The sequence below is a fragment of the Cyclopterus lumpus genome, chromosome 6, assembly GCF_009769545.1.
Source record: "Cyclopterus lumpus isolate fCycLum1 chromosome 6, fCycLum1.pri, whole genome shotgun sequence".
Taxonomy (NCBI): Eukaryota; Metazoa; Chordata; class Actinopteri; order Perciformes; family Cyclopteridae; genus Cyclopterus; species Cyclopterus lumpus.
The window spans coordinates 4139585-4166189 of record NC_046971.1 but is presented as its reverse complement, the minus strand read 5'-3'; the positions used below and the strand labels follow the sequence as shown (position 1 = coordinate 4166189).

Here is a 26605-nt window from a genome sequence, read left to right as displayed (position 1 = left end):
GCCCCTGCGAGTCACCTTTTCTTTTCTTTTCACGCCATTGTTTAAAACCCCAACTTCCCTTTGTCCTGGGAACAACTCCCAACCAGACATAACGAGAGCAGGGTGAGAGCGATGTGACATTTCCACTCTCTCTCTCTCTCTCTCTCTCTCGCTGGTGAGAAAAAAGTCAAAGTGAGACCTGATTTAAAATGCAACGTGACGTGCGGCTGAACTTTCTCGTCTATTTAGTCACCTGCCTCGCGTGCTGAATACTAAACATCGGTGGAACGCCGTCGAGGCTTCAAAGGGCGCTCTTTGACTCGGAGGGACCGTCGATGTGTCAGATTGTCGTTCCCGTAGTTTAAAACGTTGCACGAGTGCCGGTGATGTCGTCACGTTTATGTTCAGCCAGTTATTAACACAAATGACAAATGTACTTTTAGGAGTGGAAAAGAAACCCGGCTTTACAGGTGTGTCTTCCGTGTCGATCGCCAGGTGATGTGTTGGTTCCCTTTCACGCTGTCGGTACACACTCTAGCTTCTGTCTTTATCTTCTTTTCACTGCTGAATCAGGTTGACATCCTGAAAATATCCCTTAAAATGCAAATTGTAGACCCGTCCGTCTGCTTCTTTCCGAAATCGCTTTTTTAGTTTTCCCCCAAAAAATGTGATATTTATATGCACTTATATGCAGTTAGTGACAGTTGTCCATGTTTTATCGGGATGTTGGTGACGAGAGAAGTAAGATTCATCTGTACCAGTCTGTGTCCCTAAGGTTAAAAGATGTTTTTTTGTTTCTCAGATATATTTACATGCCTTTCACTTTACTTTGATTGATTCAATGTTAATATCTTGTATGATTCTAGTCCAATGTTCACTGTGCTTTTAGCTCCGTTTTGGTCTCCACCAAAGCTTTAACTTTGACTTTACGTGTTCAACTTGCTCATGAGCTTGTCGCTAAAGCAATAAGGTAAAAGAGGCCGTTACTAGCCGTGAAATGCCCAGAGCCTGGACCAGAACCTGGACCAGAGCCTGGACCAGAACCTGGAGCAGAACCTGTGCCGCCTTCTGAGTAAGAAGAGGACGTATTCTCCTGATGAGTGTCACACCGAGGTTCCTGGCAACTCGGCAGTCGAGTTGGTGTACAGAGAGAAGAGGAGAGGACCCAGGACGGAGCCCTGAGGGACCCCAGTAGTGAGAGGACAAGGCTCAGACATGGATCCTCTCCAGGTTACCCGGTAAGTGCGGTCGGTGAGGTAGGATGAAAAGAGTGAGAGCGCGGTGCCTGAGATACCCAGGTCCTGGAGGGAGGACATGAGGATCTGGTGGTTCACTCTGTCAAAGGCAGCGGAAAGGTCTAGAAGGATAAGGACAGAGGAGAGAGAGGCTGCTCTAGCAGTGTGAAGCTGCTCAGAGAAAGCAAGGAGGGCAGTCTCTGTTGAGTGGCCTGCCTTGAATCCAGACTGGAGAATGTGAGATGGGGATGGGGCTCAAAAGGGCAGAGGTTACTTGATTGGGAGACATGGGGGTGAAAGAGGAAAGCGACTGACTGACTTTGTTAAAAATACGCATTCAGGCGTTTGCACTGATGCGCATAAAGATTACGTAAGCTCTGAAACAGAGTCACGTCTCCAGGAAAAAAGGCCTCCATGGCGCTGTCACATTTGCATTCTCCATGTTTGCCGACTCGAGTCTCGATGGAGCCGTACATCTCTGTGACATCACAGAGGCAGAGACCCGGGAACCCGGCTCCATTCTCACCGCATGAGAACGAGCGGGGATGGTCGACCGTTCCCAGGCAGATATTTAAATGGTGAAAATCAGCATTTTTTTCCTCTTTAATAATGTTGCTTCTGCTTACACAAGATGACATGTCAACCCCCCCCCCCCCCCCCCCCCCCCCGAAGACTTACTCATTACCTTTCCCTCCCTGTCAACTATCCGAGCTAACAGCGAGCTGACAAACTGTCCTCTGGGCCATTTAATCCCGTCAAGACTCCAGCAAAGCAAATCTTGTTTTTGCAAAAGCAGCCAAACTGCCTCACAGAAAGACCCTTCAGCACATCCTCTCTTTTTTTCTTCTTCACCCTAGCAACGTGACTGGATGATGGAATAATTCATTTTGTAGGGGCTCTGACTCTGCATTATTGCGTCACGCCTCGAGATTTATTTATTACGTAAAAAAAAGAGTCTAAAAACAGACCAGAACAGCCCGGGAAGGCCTCGGCGCGTGTAAAAATAGAATGGCAGGCACGAAGCGGTCGGGTTATATTTAGCAACGCTGCTCGCGTCCACTGCCAAGAATAGCAGCGGGGAGGTATTTTCATATTCATCCTAAGACTGTGCCTTGTACTCACAGGAATGTTTCCATCCCTGTACTCTCTGAGTCGAGCGGACAGACGCTGCCTCCTGCAGGGTCGGTGTGTGTTTGTCTGCTTTTTTTTTTTTTTTTTTGAGGTGCATGTCATCAAAATTTTACACACTATTTCCTTATTCCATTACTCATCTCCGCCCTATTCCAGCGTGCGGGCATCTTGCATTTGATGAGCTTGTAAGGGGGGAGCGAGGGAAATAAAACTGGCCCCGAAAACGGCAGCTCGGAGACTCGAGTTGCTCCCCGTATCGACTCAAGTGATATTATAATCATGCTGAGCTTGTTCAAGTCTGCTTTATTGCTTTAGAGTCTCGGTGCTCAATGCAGGCGGTCACTGTAGAGAGGAAAGCTTGGGGATGTGCGATTCCCTGAGAGGTGCGTTTTAAAAAAGACTTTTTTGCGGTTAGATGAGATGACGCGAAGGCTGATGGAGCTATACAACTTTAATTGAGCTGTTTTATGAGAAGCTACGTGGACGGATACTTTGTGCCTTGATTTAGTTCCACAAACGTACCAGATGTACATTTTTGTTGCAAGTATCGCATAGTATAGACATTTTTATAGACATGCTTTTATGTGTATGTTTTATTGCACAGATTGTGGTTTTATGTTTACTGCTTGTGTTACTATTGTTACCCGAGTGCAGCGGTTGTTACCATCGATCACATTGTTCTTATTAAAGGAATAGTTGGGAGTTTGGGAAATAAGCTTTAATCCCCTCGTTGCTTGGAGATAGATGAGCAGATCGATGTTAATACTTTTTCATCGGTCCGTTAATGATCGTGCTTGAGGGAAGAGATGATTAACATAGCTCGTCTATTGTTGTCTGTATGAGTTTCTGGTGGCAAATGAGTTTTTCCCCCCACTGGGGATTAATAAAGTTGTTCTAAATCGAATATAATCGAATCTGCGACCACGACACCTCTTTCCATGCCGACGCTATGCAGACGACACGGCGCTATCTCTCTCATTCAAAACCCTACAGACAGCAAAGTTGGCTTCACCGCGTCGCTGCTTAGATGATGTGAAACCATTGGATGTGCCGTAAACATTGAAAATCTAATTCTGGAGGCTCTGACCGTCATCCGGCAACACATTAGTCCAGCCATGTTTTATCAACTGAGGAATACCGTAAATCGGTCTTTTAGGACCAGAGAGGATGATTGTGCTTTTGTACCCTCACGCCTCGATTATTGTTTACGCCTCGCTTGCTTACAGTCGAGCTCCCCAACAAGTTGTACAACGATGTAGTTCAGCTGCCCGACCACTGACCAGAAGAAATACGTTTTTCACACATCACCCAAGTTTTAATTTCATTGAGTGCAAAACATTTTTTTTAACTGCATTTAACCGCATACAAAACCTTACATGGCCTGACGCCAGAGTGTATAAATGAACTTCTGGCCCCTCAGTGGCCTCCCAAACTTTGAACTGTGGTTTTCTAATTTCACTACTTACTGTGTACACATTTTATTTCTTATATTTTCTTTGTTTTGCAGCTGTTTTAATGCTGCATATGTCCTGTCATTATTATTTTTTTAATGTTACTAACATAGAAGAGCACAAATATATTTTCTATGAATTTTTAATTGCATGTGCTATTATATATATATATATTATTATTGCATGTTTTTGGCGTGCGTGCGTATTTGCTTTAGAATGCTAATTAAAATCTCAGATTATAGCTTCAAGTGGGAGGCGGCGGTAATAATAAAATAGTTCAACGTGAAAGTAAAAAAGTCACATGCAGATAAACACACAGAGCAGATAGCAGTGAGACCTCATTAAAATCTTGGACCGGACTGGAACGAGGAAGAGAGAAAAAGTCTACTGGCTGTAATTAGCACACTGTCACTTTTCTTCTTCTTTTTTTTACAAAGAAGCCCACGCTGTTAGCGCGTCAGATCAATTCCCAACAGCGTCAGTCGATTGTTTAGTTTCCATTATGAGAGACTTTGCCAGATAATAAGAGCAGAAAAGCCTCCAGTTTTCAGAAAGGACCGTTGGATTGTGCACCTGCTCACGACGTCGCCTCTGCATCTCTGAGCGGGGCGGGCGGGTTCAGCGAAAAACCACCGAATTTAAATAAAAGATGACTCAAAAAAAAAAGAAAAAAGATTCACGCGCGATGCTTTTGTGCACGAGCGCCATCTTTTTTCTTTTTTTTTTTACTCTCTCCATGCACCACAAAGTACATAATGAAGCAGGGATTCCATCAAATGTGATGGTGCAAAGAACGTCAGCGTCATGCGATGTAAAAAAAAAAAAAAGGTGGAAAGCCTTTGAGGGATCGTTCATGTGTGAGCTCCAGATGGCTCGATGTGACAGCACTTCCACCGACTGTCTGGCTGTCAGGTAAAAACTTTTTTTTTTTTTTTAAACTCTTTGGATTCACTAGACTAGAGAACCCGTGGGAGTTTAAATGCAGACACGTTTTTTTTAGTATTAGTTCTAAAAATGAGTTTTTAACATAAAAAGGTTTGTATGCAGCTGGAGGCCATCACACCTGGTGGAGTGTATCAGGTGTGTGTGCCGTCCTGTTACTTAAAAATCACCCCAAAAGCACTAACGAGTGATGAGCACTAGTTCGTTCACCTCCTCCCATTATTGTGTATGTAGTGTGTTGGTCTTTTTGTGGCATTTGTTGAAAAAAAAACATGTAAAATAATTATCAGCCGATGTTCCGGCCAAAAAGGAAGGCTGCGTTTCTCAGCCACATTCGGAGGCGTGTTTTGGACGGCGACAGCCCGTCACCCTCGTTTACGACGCAATAGATCATCGAGACGCTCACTTTAAAAAAAAAAAAAAAAAAGGTGCAATGTGTGTGAAGTACATCTATTCCAGTGCGCTGGCGCCGTTTCAACCCATTTTTCATTGGCATCGTCATCCAGGACAGGTGCCCGTCAACGCGGAGAGCGTCTCTAAACCAGAGTTGTTTTTGTCGGTTAACACACTAAAAACATTTTTTTTAAAGACGGCCACCATCCTTAGATACAAAACCGGGTTTTACTTTCTTTTTTTTTTTATATAGTGTCCTGACATTCTGAAGATCCAGTGATCCCCTAAAGACAACACACCAAAAAAAAAAAAAAGAAGTTTGATATGAATATTTATTTAAAGACTTCATACAGAAACAGTCATTTTTAAATCAATCTTTAGTGGCTTCCATTAGAACAGTAAAACCTGTGCTGTCTGACAATATCACTAACCCCAAAGAACTGATATTAAGTATATGTTATTCATCAATGATCAGTGTAATCACAAGAATCATGCAGAAGCCATGAATCACTGTTTTTGAGGGCTGATGAAAAATGGATAAATTACATTTTTTTTGGGGGGGGGGGTTCAGATAAAATGCAGATCGGTAGTAACTTTAAAGATGGCTGTTTGAGGCAGGACGACATCCTCCTAAGCGGATCCGCTCTCCCTCTTGTTATTCACATCACTTCAGCCTGCCGGGTTTGAGAGAACAATGCTATGAGATGATGTCTGATGAATGGCTGTGCGTGAGCGTACCAAAAGAAGAAGAAGAAGAGGAAGAAGAAGAAGAAGAAGAAGAAGAAGAAGAAGAAGAAGAGGAAACGAGTCCCTCAAAAGAAGCATCTGAAGGCATCGCACAATTCCAAAATTGATCAGTGAGACTTTTAAGGCAAAAAAAATTCAAATAATGTAAAGATGTCATATTACAATTATTTTTTAAACCCACTGATGCATCTCTGTTAGAACAAAAAAAAATCTACACATGCAAAAAAAAACAACCATCAGAGTAAAACAGGATATTCATCACGAGCATTCGATTGAAAACCACTTTGTAAATATTACACGGTACAGTAAACAACTTTCATGTTGAACGTGTGAAGATGTTACGTGGCCGTTCCAATACATGCTGTCACGGCAACGACGAGCGGTTGGGGGTGGGGGGGAGGCAGCGAGGTGTAAAGCCGGACGCCGTTTAAAGCTCACTTTGTCCACCGGCGGCACAGGGTTGTTGTCTCCTAGCACAATAAATGCTTTTGATTGTCACTCCTACACCAGAGGAACAGCGATTTCACACACCACCGTGACAGAACCCACGGGTTTGTGCTACGACTCCCCCACTACGCAGTGTTTTTCACTTCCTCGTCCCGGGGGGAAGGGGGGGGGGGGGGGGGGTCGGGGGGTGTTAAAGAGAGGCTTCTGCACGCCTTCATGCTGCAACCACAAAGAATACTTTGGGTCGTGTGGAGTGGCTGAGCTTCTCAATCCCTTAAGGGGCGGGGCGTTAGAACAAACTAATGTTATCATAGCATCTTATTTACCGTTTATTTATTTCCACGTCGAGTACATCGAACTGTTTTACTAATGGCCTGTCAGCTTCAGTCTGAGATAACAATATCGTGTATGCCAAAGTTGAGGAACTCTTAAAAGCTGCAAATACTCACGCTGTAAATGTCACGTCTGTGAAAACCGCTGTTTCTCTGAGAAAAAGAAGCTTAATCTTCACTCAACCCTGGCCTTGTTATGTAAGTGTCATGCATGTTTCATATATAAATACATGTACTTGATGTACATGTGAGGGTGTGGGTGTGGGTGTGAGATGAAGTTGACATCGTGTCGTGATAAATAAATGAAAGGGTCCCGCCTTGTGTTTCAGGAGCCAACATACACAGAGTATATACAGAATACATATATATATATATATATATATATATATATATATATATATATATATATATATATATATATATAAATAAAAGGACTGTTCCTGCCTGATCTGATCTGAGCTGGCTCAGTCTGGTGTTGCACCAGACCTGAGACCAGTGCTACATTGTGCAATCCGGTCATTAAACAACCCTGAAGAGTACAAAATCCACCCGACCCCCCCCCCCCCCCCCTAGGAACCTTATTCAGTCAAACTGAACTGGGGTTGCATCGGGGTGCTCGTCCACAGTCGGTGTTTTTAAACGCGGTCGATGACGACCCCCCCAGTTTGGAGAAAACAAGATGGGAGCGAAGAAGTGTAAATGTTCTTTAAGTGAGTTGCTTTTAGGGATCAATTCCTCCACTCACAGTGTTCATTTTTTGGGGGCGGGGGGGGGGGGGGATGCTAATTGTGTGACTTTGGAGTTTGGATTTTGTAAACGGAGCCTAGTGGCTTTGAAGACAGCATATATAACAGCTTCAGTTCATAAAGGGCTCTCAGTGCAAAGTAAACATTCTAATTATAGCGTTTAACTGATGGTACATTTCTCTGCTCCTGCGCTGGTATTCAAGTCTGTTTCTCCGAACTGGGGGCTGATCCACGTCTGGTGAATAAGCGCCTCGTACAACCCCCCCCCCCTCTTTTTAAAAACATATGAACTTTCCCTTTAACAATGCATTATTACATTTGACAGGAAAATGTTGCTACGTACTGTACTTTTAAACATTATCGTCTAACCATTAGCTTATAAAAAATACAGGCCTGTCGTTCATGATTTAAATATGAATAACCTATGTATAAACACGAATAAGGCCTGTTAGTCATGATTTAAATATGATTACAGGCCTCGGTAGAAAATGTAATACTTATATATTAGCAGTCAAGAAGCAGCATTACATATACAGTATATTGACCGATACACAAAAAAAGGCAGAAATTTGTACAGTGTATAAATATCTGAGAAAATGTTCTACAAGCAGTTCATATAAGTAGATATTGTAATTAAGCATCATCAGCCAAGAAGTATAGGATGATTTTTGAGGCGTACGTTTAGAAAAAATGTTGTAAACCTTTTCCCCACATTGATTCCTCGACTGAATAGGGCCCTAAAAAGTTCGGATGGGATCTACAGTTCGTAGTAAAGAAGGTGTTCTTCACACGTCCGGTTCAAAGGGGCCTCTGGTTACAGTGGTGTTCTGGCAGGAAATGGTTTGTGCTTCGCTTAAAGTCACACTGTAAAAGTTTTGTTATGTACACATCAAATGGGGCAAAACAGCAGCAAGGTTGCCTTTGAGTTTCGCCCCCAAAACTTGGCTAAAAGTGGCAGTGCAAGTACCTGTTTTGAGTTTGAGTATTTCCCCCGTTTTTTTAAAGGAATACGTATTTCCCCCGTTTTTAAAGGAATACGTATTTCCCCCATTTTTAAAGGAATATATAATTCCCCCGTTTCTTAAAGGAATACGTATTTCCCCCGTTTCTTAAAGGAATACGTATTTCCCCCGTTTCTTAAAGGAATACGTATATCCCCCGTTTTTAAAGGAATACGTATTTCCCCCGTTTTTAAAGGAATACGGATTTCCCCCGTTTTTAAAGGAATACGTATTTCCCCCGTTTCTTAAAGGAATACGTATTTCCCCCGTTGTTTAAAGGAATACGTATTTCCCCTGTTGTTTAAAGGAATACGTATTTTCCCCGTTGTTTAAAGGAATACGTATTTCCCCTGTTGTTTAAAGGAATACGTATTTCCCCCGTTTCTTAAAGGAATACGTATTTCCCCCGTTTCTTAAAGGAATACGTATTTCCCCCGTTTCTTAAAGGAATACGTATTTCCCCCGTTGTTTAAAGGAATATGTATATCCCCCGTTTCTTAAAGGAATACATAATTCCCCCGTTTTTTAAAGGAATACGTATTTCGCCTGTTTCTTAAAAGGAATTTGTATTTCCCCCGTTTTTTAAAGGAATACCTCCCTCCCCCTGAACAACTAGAATATCAAATACTCGACACCCGTAGACGCTGGAAAGTTTGTGTTTTGCTCTCATGCAGACGACAGATACAATGGATTCCAATGGTGGTTAAAAAAAAAAAAAAAACGGCAATATACTGTTTACGTAGCTCTACTCGACAGACGTAAACAGCCAACTATGTTGTCAACAAATGGAAGCTGTGTTGAGGTGGAAGTACGTGCCATCAAGTTTTTCTCAACTGAGCGAAACAAAAACATAAAGATACTGATATCTAAAATGAGTTGGACATCCTTGATCTTCCATTTGGAATCTATTTAAATTAAAGAAAAGGGAAACAAGGGAAACTGCCACAAGAATCCATTGGAAGTGTTTTGAATCTGTGTTCAGAGCCACGTTGTTTGGTTTTATGGTGACTGTTCCTTTAAGGAGGTGTTTTGCAACCTGCTACTGTACTAACACCTTCATGGACTATAAATGATTTTTTTTGTTTGACATTATGGAAGTCAAAATAAATAAAAATAAACCTGTGCTCACAGTCACTACTTTGATCCATACGGGTAGCAGCTAAAATAAAAAACACCTTTCCATTCTGGATGGTTGGTTCACTGTTTTTTCCGTGCACATATTCACAGTGGGTTGCGAAACACAAAAAAGGTGTGTGAGTCACCTGATCTGACAGCTACCAAAGTGCTTCAATTCTCCACCTACAGTTTGGCAAATACTTCACGACGTGAGAAAAAGTAAAACCGTGAACTCTACAGACGTCGTGTTAGTTTAAACAACCTTTTTGTTGTTGTTTTTTTAAATCTTTTGCGAGAGGTAGAGAGACATGAGAAAATAAAATAAATAAAAAATGCTTCTGAAGAACGATAAAAGACGTAACGTAAACGTAAACACACAGTCAGGTTCGGTTGTGAGATGTTGTGTTTTTTTTTTTTTTTTTACTTCTGGGCTTTTTGAGATTCCACATTTCCAGAACCCACGGCAGGAACACGGTGCCTGTGAATGTGATCCGACAAAAGAGTATAAGGCCGGTTCAAGTCCCTGCCTGCATTTGACCTGACCCGACCTCCCCCAGGGAGCACAGCTTCCATTCCAGTCAAGGCCGGTGGACGGAGCAGTAGGTCGGGGAGTGTGGGAAGATATCAGGTGGGTGATGGGTTTGTTCTTAATGGAACATGGCAGTGGTGGTGACTGTGAGGAGGGGGGGTGGGGGGGAAGAGACAAAGCCCTGAGTGCAGGACAACAGTGCATGCTTCTCTTAAAACTAGCACATGCTCCATTAATTTATTTTAAAAAAAACAAAAAGAACATTGTATTGGAGAATGTGGCACCGGGGCCTAAAATGTTTTTTTTTTTTTTTTTTGTACAAAGTCAAAACCGAAAAAAAAATAGGAATCTGAAAAGTCTTTCACATTGATTGGTATAAACGTCCTCCTGAAAAGTCCGGTCCTCAATTTTTGTAAACATTTGAACATCGAGGGATATGATTTTTGTGAAAGATAGAGGAAGTGGAAATAGAAATAGCAGATGATCGATCAGTGTTTTCGATCTGACAGCTTCAAGTGGTCTTTTTTTCTGTCCTGTCCACGCTTCCCGGTGGAGGTTGATGGTCTCAGACCGCCACCACGCGACCCCTTTAAACCCCCACCCACCCCCACACACCTTCATCCGCTAAAGGGGGGGGAGGGGAAAGTCCCGTCCTCTAAAAAAAAAAAAGTGGAAGCGTCCCACTCGATGGGTTAATCCGCGCCACGGCCCGTCGGGCTCGCGGCCAAATCGTTTCCCCCGACATGAAAGAGAGCGGAGGGGCGAAAGGTCGCCGCGTGCTCAAGAGCTTCCAGTGAAGAGGAGGAAGAAGAAGAAGCAGAGAGATGAGAGTAGAGACCAGTAGAGTCGGCCGGCCCGGCGTCGAAGCGAGGCGGCCTCCGCCTTTAGATTCGGCTTACCCGTCTGCAGAGGAGCGGGTGGAGAGCCGGCGGAGGACACGGGGTGTAAGGAGGCGGCAAGGGGCCGGGCTTGATCCCCCGGGTCCTCATGAAGGACAGGAACTGGTCCGGGATTTCGGCGAGCACTTCCTTAGCCAGGCGAGCCATGCTGAGGATGTGGTTTCCCCGTCGGTCAATGTAGTCTCTGAAGGGAACGAACTGTTGGGAGGAGAGGAAAGGAAACAAGGTGAGGAAATTAAACCACGAGAGGAGGTAAGGAAAGGAGAGGAGACGGTGTTAAAGAGAGATGAGGAGATAAAAAGAAACAAGGTGACGAGAGGAAACAAGGGAGAGGAGATAAGGAGAGACAAGAGGACATAAGGTGAGGAGGAGAGAGAGAAAAATAAGTGGAAAGAAGGAGAGGAGATGGAATCATAAGAGGAGATAAAGAGAAGAAACAAGGGAAGTCGAGAGGAGAGCAAACCAGGTAAGGAGATAAGGAAAGGAGAGAAAATTGAGTTGTGAGAGATGGGGAGAGAACAGGAAACAAGGAGATGAAAAGGAGAGGAAACAAGAAGAGGAGATGAGGAGACAAGAGGACAGGAGGTGAAGAGGAGAGAGGAAAAAGGAAGAGGAAACCATAAGAGGAGATAAAGAGAAGAGAAGAAACAAGGTGAGGAGAGGAAACAAGAAGAGGAGATAAGGAAAGGAGAGAAAATTGAGTTGTGAGAGATGGGGAGAGAACAGGAAACAAGGTGAGGAGGGGAGAGGAGACAAGAAAAGGAGATAAGGAAAGGAGAGAAAATTGAGTTGTGAGAGATGGGGAGAGAACAGGAAACAAGGAGATGAAAAGGAGAGGAAATAAGAAGAAGAGATGAGGAGACAAGAGGACAGGAGGTGAAGAGGAGAGAGGAAAAAGGAAGAGGAAACCATAAGAGGAGATAAAGAGAAGAGAAGAAACAAGGTGAGGAGAGGAAACAAGAAGAGGAGATAAGGAAAGGAGAGAAAATTGAGTTGTGAGAGATGGGGAGAGAACAGGAAACAAGGTGAGGAGGGGAGAGGAAACAAGAAGAGGAGATGAGGAGACAAGAGGACAGGAGTTGAAGAGGAGAGAGGAAAAAGGAAGAGGAAACCATAAGAGGAGATAAAGAGAAGAGAAGAAACAAGGTGAGGAGAGGAAACAAGAAGAGGAGATAAGGAAAGGAGAGAAAATTGAGTTGTGAGAGATGGGGAGAGAACAGGAAACAAGGTGAGGAGAGGAAACAAGAAGAGGAGACAAGGAGAGCAGAGCAGATAAAACGAGGAAACGAAAAGAAACAAAGAATAGGAAATGAGGAGAGGAGGAGAGGAAACAAAGAAAAGAGGATATAAAATGAGAGGAGAGGATACAGTAAGAAAACAAATGAAAAGGACGTGGATGTAGTTCAGCGGGAGGAAGAAATATAAAAATGGCCGACTTGAGAACAAGAGCACGTTGACCTTTTTTCCTCAATTAATCCTAAATCCCACATTTCTCCGAAGACTTCCTCCGTACCTGAACGATGTCCCTCTCGGCGTAGCGTCCCTGGGATGAGATCCTCTCCTCGTCCCCGTCCAGCTCGATCATTTCTAGGGGAAGAGAAGAAGCATAATCGGTCAGGTGTGTGTGTGTGTGTGTGTGGGGGGGGGGGGGGGGTGAAGCCATTAGCGTGCCAACTGGGTTACATCCTGCTCCGAGTGTTGGTCGATGCCAAACGCGGCGTGAGTACACGTGGGGCTCGCGTCACCTGAGCGTGAAGCCATCGGGGCTGTGAGCTGCGAAAAACGACTGCGCGGAAAAGCGTGAGCCAACGATGCGAACAACAACGGGGGGAACGCACAACGACTCCACGAGCGGGAGCGTAAAGGAAATCCTGTTGACTTTGCCGGCTAATTGCTTATCGTGAGTGAGCTTGTTTTTTTGTTTTTTTTTAAGATACGGATTCTGCTCCGTGAATTAAAATGACAACACGGGAGGTGAGAGAACAAAGAAGGAAAGAAGGATTCAGAAGAGGAAATTAAGGGGAAGGGGAACAAGAAGGGGGGGCGGGGGGGGGGGCAAGCTGCACAAGGAAGGGCTGAACCATGTGGGAGGCAAGATAGGAAGTAGAATGAAGGGGAAGGATTACTGCATGCAAATAGACAGAGCACACACACACACACACACACACACACACACACACACACACGATCTTCACTCTGCTTACCGTTAAATTCTGCTGGTCCGACCCCGACGATTATAATTGACATGGGCAGAGACGCCGCCTGTTCGGGGTGGAAGGAGACACAAAACAGGCTCATCAAAAGGCGCTCTTTCTTTCTTTCTTTCTTTCTTTTTTTCACCATTCGCTATCTGAACCTCCGCAGGCCGTCAGCGAAATAACCCGCATTGCGAATTACTAACTGGAAGCTAATGGAAGCTCAATGACAGAATCCAGCGACATTGTTAAGACAGACAGACGGGGGAGGGGGGGGTTCATAAAGCTCTCGTCCGGGTGAAGTTTTTCTAATTTCATGCATCCACAAATGTATAAATCTCCCAAAATAGCTTGACGGCTTCCTCCATTTACATCTTCCTCGGCTCCCCCCCGCCCCCCCCCCGAGCTGCAGCCGAAACGCCCAATAATGTTTATTAAATCTCGGCCCGAGTACAGTTGGAGTGATGATGAATGGAGGTTTTAGTGTTTCATAACTCGCCCCCCTGCGTATTAGATGAACGCCCCAGATTGCTCGAGATATGAAAGAGGGGTCGTGGATCCTCTGCGGGCTAGTAAATAATTACTCTGGAATCTGACTTTACAATAACGTTACGTCACGTTGGAGGAGGGGGAGCGAGGATGTGTGAGCGAGGAGCCGCGAGAGCACCGAGGCTCCAAATGTATAAAACGAAAAAAGAATCCACTCTGATCGCTCTAATTAGAAAGCAGAGTTATTACCGTTATTAGAGCTGAACGTAGCGGGGGGTTCGTCTCCTCGCACCCCTTATTAGGGAGAAGATTAGCGAAAGGGAGAGAGGGAGGCACTAAAAGTGAAGGACAGCTCCTCATATCCTGCCCTCTCATTGTTTTGCTTTATTAGACTCCATTAGAGGATCTGATCCCAGCTGGACCTCCAGGGCTCCGCCCATGTTTCACAGTAAGGAGGTACGAGTACAGTACACAGATTTTTTATTTGTTAAAGCATGTAAACAACGCCGTGTCAACACAGAGTCTTACCAACGCAGACATACAGGACATAGACGGAGACTAAATCTGGTACCGTACATTGACGATGGACTCCTTGGTCTGCGCCATGTCCGTGATCACGCCGTCGGAGATGATGAGCAGGATGAAGTACTGGGAGCCGTCCGTCACCGCCGACGCATACCTGGCATGGAGAGAGAGAGAGAGAGAGAGATGCTGGGGGTCAAAGGTCAAGTGAGAACAAAAAAAGGCAGAGGCTCTTCTTTTAAAATGTTATTCAAATTAAAAGGTGGATGTGGACTTCTTTTTTTTCCTGCTGACATCTACCTCTTTAAATCATTTAGAAAGGGCACTCCGCTGATTCAACACATCAAGACCAATTAAGTGTTGGCGGTGGAGTTCAACGCAACCTTTGAAAACCGTATAATATCTTCTGTCTCTCTGGGAAGGGGGGCTCGAGTCACAGAAGTCTGAGAAAATAAAAGCCCGGCGTTAATAAACTGCAGGCCCAGAGTTTAAAGACACTCAGGGAGGGTCTGTTGCATTATGGGAAGTGGAGGACCCCAGTGTTTTTGGAGCTATATTTATTAATATATGACACAGTGTCCCATGTGAGGGGATCACCCCTCAGTGGTCACTAAAACAAACTTACTTTATTCAGGACAAATGGTCTAATTAGTAGTATTGGGGCAAAGAATTCTTTACATTCTTTACTAAAGAATTTTGAGAGTAAACTTCCAGGCACAAGGAAAAATAACTCAGAGGAGGAAGTTTTATTTCATTCATTAATTAAGTAGAAATGTTAAGAGTAAAGTTGGTAAATTACAGTCTACGTATCGGTGCTGTGCCCAGACAATGTCGTGTAAAGTGTACAACTTGTTTTCTTATAGTTATTGGGATAATTAAGATTTAAAGCAATAACATTTATTTAAACAGGATGTATTGGCGTCTGAATAATGCTTCAATAAGACTGATACACTTTGGAATCGGGTCTATTTTTCTAGCTTAAAACTAGTTCATAACGTTTTTACGTTCAATAAAAACCAGGGTTGAGTGTTTGCAGTGACAAGGACAACATGTCGTCAGACAAATAGGAATCTGACGTCTCTCTCTCTCTCTCTCTCTCTCTCTCTCTATATATATATATATATATATATATATATATATATATATATGTATTTAAGTATTGTCTTCCCGGGTTTTAGTCAGACGTGAGCGCGGAACAATGCAGCTATTCTCAGGCCGCGTGGGCGGACGGAGAAGGAGGGAGCGAGAGAAGGAGATGAAAGGTGTGAAAAGAGATGGTTACAATCTATCTGGAGGATCGTGACACCGGAGAAGGTGGAGGGTCGCTCTACAATATATTGTTATTGTTTTATCCCAATAAAAATGCAACTGCACTCTTAAGGCCCACGTGCCTCTTGTAAATGGACTTATTTCTAATAGTGAAGCGCTGGTTTCATTTACTGGTTATTGGTGAAACGGTGGGAGGTGAGACATTTCCTGTTGCTCGCAGCACCGCTGGGTATTTGATGTTTCTTTTTCTCATTTCCTTGGTTGCCATGGTCCTGACCCTGAAGGCAGCCCATCTACCAATCATCTCACACACATCGTCTTGAGGCCGCTTCGCGAAACGTGTCAACAAAGTCAACATGTGTCGACCGTGGCGTTAAACTATATTCAACTAACTAGCTCTCGTGTTCTGGAAACTCTCCGTGCTGTTAGCCAGCTGGTCTTATTCCGCTCGGTTGCTAGGCAGGATTCAGAAGCAGCGCCCTCCGCTCATTCCCCTCCCTAAGCCTTTAAAAGCAACAGGCGGCCTCTTTAACAGCTGAACAGTGTGTCGTGAGTCCCCTTCAGAGATCGGAGCTATTCGCATATTTATTTTAATCCCCCTACCTTTGTGTCACAGATCTCACACACACACACACACACACACACACACACACACACACACACGGCTAAGATTTCCTAAGTGGAACTGTGAATTAAGTGTCGGCATTGTAGTGGCGCCCGGCTGTGATGACAGTGGACCTACCTGGCCACGTGGTTAATAACAGGGGAGAAGTGTGTGGGTCCGTAGAGACGCACGGACTTGAGACTCTGGTAATAGGCCTCCATCACCCCCTCGATGCCGCTGCAGTACGGGTTCTGCGGATTGCCGTTCTGCACAAAACAGGAAAGACAACACACACACACACACAAAGAAAAAACACGTAAATGAGTGCTGGAGAAGATGTGGAATATGTCTCAATTTCTTGTTGCGTCGCCTTCCTTGGACCCTGAAGTTAAATACATGAATTTAAGACACTTGAGAGCGACTACATTTTTTTTTCTCGTCCAATTAAAGAATGAAGATATTAATGTCCTTGGATTTTTTTTTTTTTTGTATCCCGTAATGTGACACATAAATTCACGATGGCCAAATCCGTATCACGTTTCACGGCCGATGAGTGAGCTTGAAGATAAAGTGCCGATTCTAAATGGATTATCTTTGTCTATTAATCCCTGTGGAATCGGGGACGACGTCGGCATCAAAAACGTCTCTTCGCAGTCGGGAGAGCCTTCGGTCTTTATTAATCTTACTCTGTCCTTGTTTTACTTCCTCATAGGAGGCAAAACAACGGTCTGATTCTGTTGTTTATGAGTTTGATTGCACTTAAAATAGCAAAAAAAAATGTACAAAGATTATTTATCCGTTCTTCTCCTTCGGGACGGCGACAGTTTACATCCGGCTTAACGTCAGCCGTTTAACGCGTTGAATGTATTCAAGGGCATTTAGAATAACGCGTCTCTTGTGGGGGCCGACGGTACGCGCATGTTAACGCTTGAGTATAGTTTATTTTGATATTGAGACTGTGTGGCTGAAAGGAATAATAAGAACACCATCACCCCGAAGGAGGGAAAGAAAAAGATATATAAATTTGTATATTTTATATCCCTAAAAAAGGCTGGGATGGAATTACATTTTTTTTTTTTTTTAAAGGCATATCTCGGCTGCAAATAGCAGGATAAAAGGATTACATGCATACGCAGAGACACCAAAATTGGCCACCCGAGGGCCAAAATATCAATAATACCCCAATACTATCAAAACATCTTACCTGGTATAAGAGGCACCAGAGGGTCGCGGGGCCCTTAAGGACATATAATCCAATCTTACATGGAATATATTACACGTACTTTGGGGAAATGTCGACAGTTTAATTCTCCGGTTGGAGCCTTTCGGTGGAGGATGTCCTGAGGCGAGACGGCTCCCAATTTTTTAACTCTGAATGAGGAACGGATACCGGCAGAGGCATTTTGGTAACGATTTGATGTCAACGGAGGTCACAAGAGGACAAAAACCTCGTGACAGTGTGTCTCATTTCCTTCAACTTGGACCATATCATCCATATTTACCATGTTTTTGTGTAGAAGTGGACCGCGACTTTTATTGGTCCAGTATTTAGCTCGTTTTGTTTTTGTGGTTTTTTTTTTATACAACTGAACAGGTTTAGATTGTTATTTTAAACGTCTCACAACATTAGAGAAAGAACCCAACGGAGAAATACAATCTTTTTTTCTGTAATGGCTGCAAACATCTGGAAGGAGACAGTGGACCAGGGGAGAGGATTATGGGGCGCTGAGGACGTCTAGAGCCCACTTCCTTACTGCGTATACTGTGTGCATGATTTCCATATGATATGATATATCAAAAGATTGGCATAAGATTGTTATAATCCGTGTCACTTCAGTGAGACTCAAACTGACAGTTTCCACACAACAGATGAATAGATCGGACGTTTACGTCTTTGAGAGATTCGCTCGAGTCGCAGGAGCTCTGACTGAGACGGACAGGCGTGTTTTTTTCCTCGTCTCAATGTTAGAAATTAGCGCCACACATTTCACATGAGCCCTATGGCTTTATGTCACAAAGGAAATCTCCATTTCCAAAGATCTGGTCGCTGATGTGACGTAAGACGATAAATATCCGAACCACGATTGACAGTCAAAATTTGACACGTTTCCCAGAGTAACGCTCAAAGTTTTAAAATGATCCATTAAGAAATGAGTCCACGTCTACCAGGTGGATTACCACACAACTCTATGGAGACATTCGGAATAAATGAGCAGGTGTTTTGAAGGTTTTCTGCAGGTGCATGTAGGGAAAAACACACAGACACTATCTATAAAAAAAAAAGGTATGAAATGATGGGAGAAAGTCGTTTTTTTCCTCACCAGGGCAAACTCGTGCGAGACCCGGCCGTCTGGCGGGAGCTTGGCGCCGAATCCCAGAGCAGGAAACATCTTGTCGCTGTCGTAGTCCTGGATGATCTCGCCGACGGCCCGCAGCGCCATGGCGTAGTCGTTGAGATGGTACGGGCTCATGTAGTGGAGCGAGGTGGGCTGGGACGGGTTGCCTGCGAACCCCGAAATAACACACACATCAGCATCAAAGTGTAATTACGCCTGCTTACACCACCACCCCCCCCCCCCCCTTCCTCCTGGGCTGTGACTCATATTAAAATGTAAATAAAAAATAAATAAAAAAGGTAGGTGAGTGGGTGGAAGGGGCACAGCTGCACAGGAGGCAGAAATAATCTCAATCGGTGGCCTCGAACCACAGCGGGCAGTGTTGAAGACTGAGCTAAGTCACATGAAGCCACATTGAAAACAGTAATAAGATGACGAGCATCCTATCAAATGAATGAAATGATGCAAGATCATCTGTTTGAAAACTCTTTTCTTGGCCATGAATGCAAGTAGCTGCTCTTTAAGCTAAACTATAAAAACAAGGACGCTAAAAATGGTAAAAACAAGAGTCCGTCTGATAAAGACATGAGAGTAAATCCAATTAACTGTAACCAGAGTGATGTCATTAAAGGATAAGGTGTCTGGAGCTTTCATCCAATAGTTCTTTTCTGAAGACCGACTGGTTTGAAGCTTCATTCATAACGTTGACATTTTAATTCTAAAATCAATATTTAAATGCCTCACAGCTTTTTCTTTCTTTCTTTTTCTGCATGTCTATTCGTTCTGTTTAAAGCAGGTATTTCTGCACAGTTGCAGATAGAGATCGGGCTACACGAGTATTATTACTTTTTACACAATTTGAAGACTTAAGATACCAGTGGTGGCTGCGTCGGATTTGTCAAAAAGACAACAATTTATGGAAAAAATGTAATTCTCGACATGTTTTTTTTTTTTTTTATCTCACGGATTGTTCTGCTTCGATCCGTATTTGTTGGCGTGAAGCCGTTATAACGTTACATTCACGTGACCACGTTAGTCCTGGTTGTTATGGCGACGATGTCATCGTGTAAAACAATGACATGTTGGTACCAGCCTAGCTCCCATGTTCATCATAATGGTGTGTGGCTAATGAATGAACAACAACAACAACAACAACAGAGCTCGATGGCACGGAAGAATAAAAATGTCACAAAGACGATATTTATTATAGGATATCAATTCTTTTGTGAGGTTTTTCTTTCTACAATAAAAGGAAAACCATTACTAGGACGGGCCTTTTTCATTAACTGTTGGATGCAGTATTATAAAAGAAAGAACAAAGTCGTTATATTCTAACAACGTATTGGTAGTCTTGAAAATTATTTTGCATATTGCCCGACGAAAAACTAATAACATATCACCGTTGTTATTATTATTATCTCGAGGATGTGGAAAACGGATTTGATGCCATTTCTCTTCTGTGACATAACAATGCGTCCAGAATTGCATTACGTATTATATTAACTTACTACATTATAAAAATGAGAACATCCCTCAATGCTGACAAATTCCTCTGCGCCGAATTGCTCGTTTTTCCGTTTGTTTTGTCATTAAATTGTTGTCGGTGACAAATGCGCGGCGTGTTTAACGTCTTTGGGAAACGTAATTCTAAAAAAAAAAAACGCGCGTGGGCTGTAACGAGCAGATTGTACGAGTCGTGTTTGAAGAAAACTTCCACAAAAAAAAATTAAACCCCCTGAGCTCCTCGGGAAGTCGTAATAGATAATGTTCACATAACTTTGCCGTCTCCAAAACAGAGGGGGAAAAAAGGGAACGAGTCAATAAGTCAATTAAAAACAGACTGATAAGGAATCGCGAAAGAGTTCACATCAAATAAAGTGCATTAACCAGCAAAGCACACTTAAGGGATTTCATTGATAATGGAGAAAAGCTTTTTAAACACTTACCGTTTGATGCCGTGAAATCAATTGCCACTGTGAAGTTAATCTGAGTCCTACAAGAGGAGACAAATCACATGAGGGAGGGGAGGGGGGGGGGTGGGGGTGGGGGGGTAACGTGGAACCATCAATCACGCTAGATTACACCGCGGCGTGTTTCAAAAGCACGCAGCAGAGGCCAATTAAGCAGCGGGTTAGCGGCAGCTGTCGCTCTTAATATCGGAGCCGAGATTAAAAAAAATAAAAAAAGTAATAGTAAAACTGCGGTGCGGTTGAAGCCTCTCGGTGTGTCGAGTGAAGTCTACTCGACACACCGAAGTCTACTCGACGCACCGAAGTCTACTCGACGCACCGAAGTCTACTCGACGCACCGAAGTCTACTCGTCTACTCGACGCACCGAGCGACTCTTGGATTTTAACCACGAGAGCGGTGCCGGTGTGCAGAATGGTTTCACTCACCCGCCTCGGATGTAGTCCAGGAAGGAGAGCTCGGTGTCCACGAGGCAGGACAGGAGGGTGACCTGCAGGCCGGGGACCGGGACAGTCAACCATGTGGTCATTTAAGCAACGGGCATCGTTTAGGCGTCGGACTTTTCAACATTTCTTCATGCTTTCTCAATATTTTCTCGTACTTAAAAGTTCACGGTTGTAGTTCATCCGAAATGTCGTCGCCACTTTTATCCCATTAGATGTTTGTTTTAAATTGTTATTAGCACTGGTACTTCATCCCGGAGCGCCAGTGGACGACGTTCGACGACCCAAAAATAGTGAGTGTCTGTCTCTGTGTGTGTGTGTGTGTGTGTGTGTGTGTGTGTGGTACCAAATCTGAGGATGAAAAGACAACGGGGCCTAATGCACAATAGCTACTGTGATGGATATTTCAGATCGCCTGGGTTTAAAAAAATAAATAATAAATACATTCATAAATAAATCATATTAAAATAGTTAATGTAATGTAATGTAATGCGGAGCTGTCGACTCACCGTTCCCGAGTTTTGGTACTTTTTCTTCTTCTTTCCTTTTTTCTTTGGATTTAGAACCTGTGGATGAAAAGCGAAGCTTCAAAGTCCACGTGGCCGTCTCTCAGTGGGCGGTTACATATTGTGTCCAACGGTGAAGCCAAAACATCTCAATGGCCGTTTGGGAAGCGCTTGATTTTTTACACCAGTCGATCGCGTTCGTTTAATTGTCGGAAGCCCAAAAAATTCGGGATCTCGATTGACGTGCGATTACTTGTGCGATTAAAAGATTTTCTCACGCGACATGAGCTCCATTGAGGTTTCTTGCTTTTTGCCTAAATTTTAAGTGACCGTAGCCAGATTTTGCCTCCTCCTCCTCCTCCTCCTCCTCCTCACGCGTAAAGGCCGACAGCCGGTAAACGATTTAACAAAAATGACCGTTTAAGAGTTGAGTCGCGGTTGAAGGAGTCTGGATCAAAAGCGAGCTGAATTGAAAAGGGGAAGGATTTCACACGTGTGCGCTTCATAAGCACATTCACGGACTCTTGACCTTCAGTGATTAATGGTTTGCTCGCGCTCAGCTGTGTGCAGAAAACGGACCAGGTCAGCGAGCTTTTAGAAGAAGACACACTTTTGAGGAACCGCTGCTGGCGTATACACATATATATATATATATTTATATATATATATATGTGTATATATATTCAACTCAAGGGCATGGCACCCTGTGAATCAGTCAACGTATATAACTGCTGATGTGTTACTCCATGTCAGCGCGTACGGACTTGAATGGAAACGTAGACCGGAACGGCCGGTCTTAAAAGTTTAAATAAACATCCAACGATTCCAAATCAATATTTTAAAAAAAACTGCTGAATAAGTATGAGGATCTGGAAAAACGCCCTAAATTAAAGTCGACCGGGTCAAGGTAATGTGACACATTCCACAAGCATCAGACTGTACTCGCGTTTCAGTGGTTTATGTACGCTGTTCACATCCTCCCTCGCCGAGGCAACTGGAGAATCTATCCACATTACAGTGGGAAATAAATGTCTTTCTCTCCGACATGTTGCACGTCTTTGGGGGTTATTCTTCTGGACCTTGGTCCTGGGATCATGGGCGGCATGTGTGTGGGCGGCGCTACGCCAAAAAGTTCAGAAGATTTGAAGGCAAGCCGAGCAGATAACCTGCACGCCCACATTTTACAATAGTGCCTGGACACCGCCTGCAAACAGGAAGGGAAGACCGACAGATTAAGAGTTTTTTGTATTTGATGAATGTCGGCGCTGATACGCAGAAAAAAATTAGCAAACTGGGTTTTTATTTATATATACACATACAGTATATACACTACCGTTCAGAAGTTTGGGGTCACCCAGACAATTTCGTGTTTTCCATGAAAACTCACACTTTCATTTATCAAATGAGTTGCAAAATGAATAGAAAATATACTCAAGGCATTGACAAGGTTAGCAATAATGATTTATATTTGAAATATTAATTTTGTTCTTCAAACTTTGCTTTCATCAAAGAATGCTCCATTTGCAGCAGTTTTATAGCTTCTCTCACTAGCATAACTGTTTTCAGCTATGCTAACATAATTGCACAATGGTTTTCAAGGGTTTTCAAGGGTTTTCTACTCATCCATTAGTCTTCTAAGAACACAATGTACCATTAGAACACTGGAGTGATAGTTGCTGGAAATGGGCCTCTAAACACCTATGTAGATATTTCATTAAAAACCAGGCGTTTCCACCTAGAATAGTCATTTACCACATTAACAATGTATAGAGTGTATTTCTGATTAATTTAATGTTATCTTCATTGAAAAAAAACTGTGCTTTTCTTTGAAAAATAAGGACATTTCTAAGTGACCCCAAACTTTTGAACGGTAGTGTATAGATAGATGTATAAAAAAAAAGAAGCAAAACAACGAGTGTCTGTAGTTATCATTCTAAAGGAAGCTTTGAAAAAGATATTTTTCCTCATACTGGGCCTTTAATTCTTTACTGGTACATTTTTATTACTTCTTCCCGCTCCGATCCGGCCGATCGGGGGGGGATCTACTCGTGTTCCTCGAGCCAACGGAGTTTAATGCGTCTTCCTCGGGTTTGCTCACCTCAATAAATAAGTATCGTCTTTCACCTGAAGTTGATCTCTCTTTAATAAGCTGCCGCTGGAAAACACTCGACATGCAGCCCCGGGTTCATCGCTCAGCCTCAGAGACGCGCATTCGTTTGAAGTTTCCACAACACGAGAAATGCAGATTGTTTTAAACCATTTTTGGGGGGTTTTTGTTACACGTGTCGTCAAAGAGCTGGTTGCTTGTCTTCGTTGAACGAGGGTGCATTTGAGTTTGAAGTAAAACGTTAACCATCTCTGTGGCACGTCACGATCAACCGAACAGTAAAGGTGTCAATGTATGAATAATAAATCGAGTCTAATTATTCTTATTGACTGAGCGGCTAACGGTGCTAACGGTGCTAACGGCGCTAACGGTGCTAACGCCTCCACGTCCCTGGTCCTCTCTTTGTCAGAGGGGGCTGTCTGGGGGTTGAGACTCGTTTTTTAAAAAGGTGAGGATTTGTATTTGGGTCACGTTAAGAGTAAGGGAAAAGATCTGGAGGATAATAAATCCTCACGAGGATAGAAGTACGAGTGTGTGTGTCTGTGTGTGTGTGTACGTGTGTGTGTGTGTGTGTGTGTGTGTGTGTGTGTGTGTGTAGAGCATCACCTCATAGATGTGGAACTGTGACTGGCTTCTGGACATTTCTCTGTAGCTGGTGCTGAAGTCGCCAATAAAGTCGTGGCTGTATAAAAACAACAACAAAACACACACACACACACACACACACACACACACACAGAGTCACATTTTGTCCTACACGTTCTGCATCTACAGTGAGGAGCACTGTCGTGAATACAAAAATAAAAGCCTGTGATAACAAGAACCCGTGTGAACGTACAGGAGGAATCAAGAATCACCAACCGGCTCCTTGGATACCGGAGGCGTGGGCGTAGCAACCAATTTCATAATTTCACGGAGGCAATCAGCGCGGTTGGAATCAGGGTCACACATTTTTTTGTTCTAAAACGCCCTCGAAGTGCCACGAAGCCGCCTGTGAAAATGAACTAAAGGGGCTCCGGCTTGCTCCAGAAGATAAACATCGTCTCTATTCCGCCGACCGACTCTGTGAAGCTATCTGTCGAGAGACCGTTCAAGCGGTATTAATAGTTAATTTATATTTAAAGCAGTAGGGAGGGTTGTCACACGGAGACACTCTTCCCCAGTATCGGCTCTGAAGAGGGTGCACGAGGACAAACATTTTAGAGAGCGATCTGTGGCTTTAATCCCAAAATGCTCTCGTCGTCGCGTCTTAACAACGGCCGCGAAGAGAAGGATAAAGTAATTACCGCGCACTTTGCTCCGGGGCCTTGTTGCAAATGCGTGCATGTGTGTATGTGTGTGTGTGTGTGTGTGTGTGTGTGTGTTTACTCCACTGCGGGGTGGCAATAAAGTGATAATACCAGGCAGATGTGCGGACATTAAGTGTATAACGGGACAAAAGAAGAAAAAGAGCGTTGTTTGCCCCTCACCCGCCGTCTCTGTCCCAGTCGTACACCTCCACCTTAATGCTCCTGTAGGGAAAGAGAAGAGGGAGGAGGGGGTGGGGGGGGGGGGGAAGGAGAATCCCATTAAAAAACTAATTAGCGCCACTGATTTACAGCCTTTCTGCTTAAAAGGGTCTGTGGAAGGCTTAGGGAGACGGGGGAGGAGGGGAGAAAGTGTACAGGCCTACGTAGCGGCGAGAGGGGAGTTATCAGTATACCCTGGTGTAACTCAGGCAAATAAGAAAAGAATTAGATAAAAGATAAAACCACAGAGGCCGCCCGGTCCCTTTTTTTAAATCCGTCTCAGAATGAAATAACAAAGCGATGCCTCGTGACGGGCGTTCACGACGGGTATCGATGGGAAAGATTCAGAGAGATTAAAAATTACTGTCGTACAAACTTTAGCTGACGTGAGGCGTCCATGTTCTCTTTTTTTTTTTCTGTTAATATGCACTCTGCTCTTTTTTCGGGGACATAATTAGGAGCCGAGTTTGGATCAACAACGAGCCTTCAGAGGAACTTCCTCAACTGAAAGATTGGAAGATTTTGGCGATTTTGGATCTTTAAGCTGAATATCTTTTTTCTACATGCTAAATTTCTTTGATCAACATCAAACACTGGATGTTCTGTTGATGCGGACGCAGTGTGCTTTGTCATAGCCGTGTTAGTTCAAGTGCATACAGGAACTACTTTAACTTGTTCTACTGCTAGATCTTAGCCCCAGTTTCTCCTTAAAAGGTGTCAGCACTTGTTAGTGTAACGTTAGCCGAAGGTCTAATCTTTTCATCAGTGTTCTCTTTATCCAACGGGAGGAACGCTTGAGATGCAACAATACATTTCTACAGTCAAAGAAGGTTGTCAACTAGTATGTATATATAAAGTGTGTATAAATCTTTGGGTCCTGCTGTAAACATCGCCGGCGTACCTGTCGTAGTCTCCGTTACACAGCGCCCTGACGGGGATTTTAAAAGCCTGCCACACCGGATCCAGATTGTTCTTCACCACCTCCGTTTTGTGGGAGATGGTGTACCTGAGAGGGAGACGTACACAGCTGTTAACAGAGGACACGTTTACCTTCAAGTTATTCATTTTCTAATTGTACTGTTAAAAAGTTTTCATACCAGCAGGCTGCTATCCGGTCTATTAATAATAATTAGTGATATTAAATATTAATATCTCACCCAGAAGCTTTAACAGAGCAGACGTGTACGCAAAAACTACTTTAAAAAGGTTAAAAAAACAACATCTGTGTTCATCGACGCTAAACGTGCTTCATGAAGCCCGATTTCCGGCTGAAACAACAGCTTCCTGTTCTCTTTCCAAGGCGACGACACCTCGTCCGGCTCTTTGCTGCCGTTGCGCCCGGCAGGCTGAACATTTAGGCTGCATCAGTAAATACCCAGCTGCAACAAGGAAGAGAGAACGTGTGTGCGTGTGCGTGTGTGTGTGTGTGTGCAGCGAGACACTGAAGTCGACTTGAATAAAAGCGTCTGCGGGGCATGGAGAGAGTGCGACCTCCGCACACATTTTTCACTTAACTCCATCTTCTCCATCCTCTCCTGCCGTGATGTTCCTCTTCGTCAACCCTGTCCCATTATCTCTGCTCATCCCTCGTTCGGCTGCTTTGTCCTGTTAACGTCTGGACGGCCGCGCAGCGCCGAGAATTACGTAACGTCGCATAGGCAGTTCATCCCGTATATATATATATATATATATATATATATATATATATAT

The 26605-nt window shown here is 43.7% G+C and overlaps 1 protein-coding gene across 1 annotated transcript in view; it reads right to left on the bottom strand.

Annotated features, from left to right (window-relative positions):
* Positions 1 to 10933: 10933 nt before the first annotated feature.
* The window catches only part of LOC117731842 (copine-8-like), a 54611-nt gene continuing 38939 nt past the window's right edge, over positions 10934 to 26605 (bottom strand). The window contains exons 9-20 of the mRNA XM_034534350.1: positions 25797 to 25901; positions 24857 to 24898; positions 23994 to 24069; positions 21284 to 21340; positions 20760 to 20821; positions 20310 to 20356; positions 18349 to 18530; positions 16166 to 16293; positions 14209 to 14311; positions 13153 to 13210; positions 12462 to 12535; positions 10934 to 11146 (exon numbers count right to left, since the gene is read on the bottom strand). Coding sequence (XP_034390241.1) covers positions 10934 to 11146; positions 12462 to 12535; positions 13153 to 13210; positions 14209 to 14311; positions 16166 to 16293; positions 18349 to 18530; positions 20310 to 20356; positions 20760 to 20821; positions 21284 to 21340; positions 23994 to 24069; positions 24857 to 24898; positions 25797 to 25901 — 1147 coding nt within the window. The remainder of the gene's footprint in view (positions 11147 to 12461; positions 12536 to 13152; positions 13211 to 14208; positions 14312 to 16165; positions 16294 to 18348; positions 18531 to 20309; positions 20357 to 20759; positions 20822 to 21283; positions 21341 to 23993; positions 24070 to 24856; positions 24899 to 25796; positions 25902 to 26605) is intronic.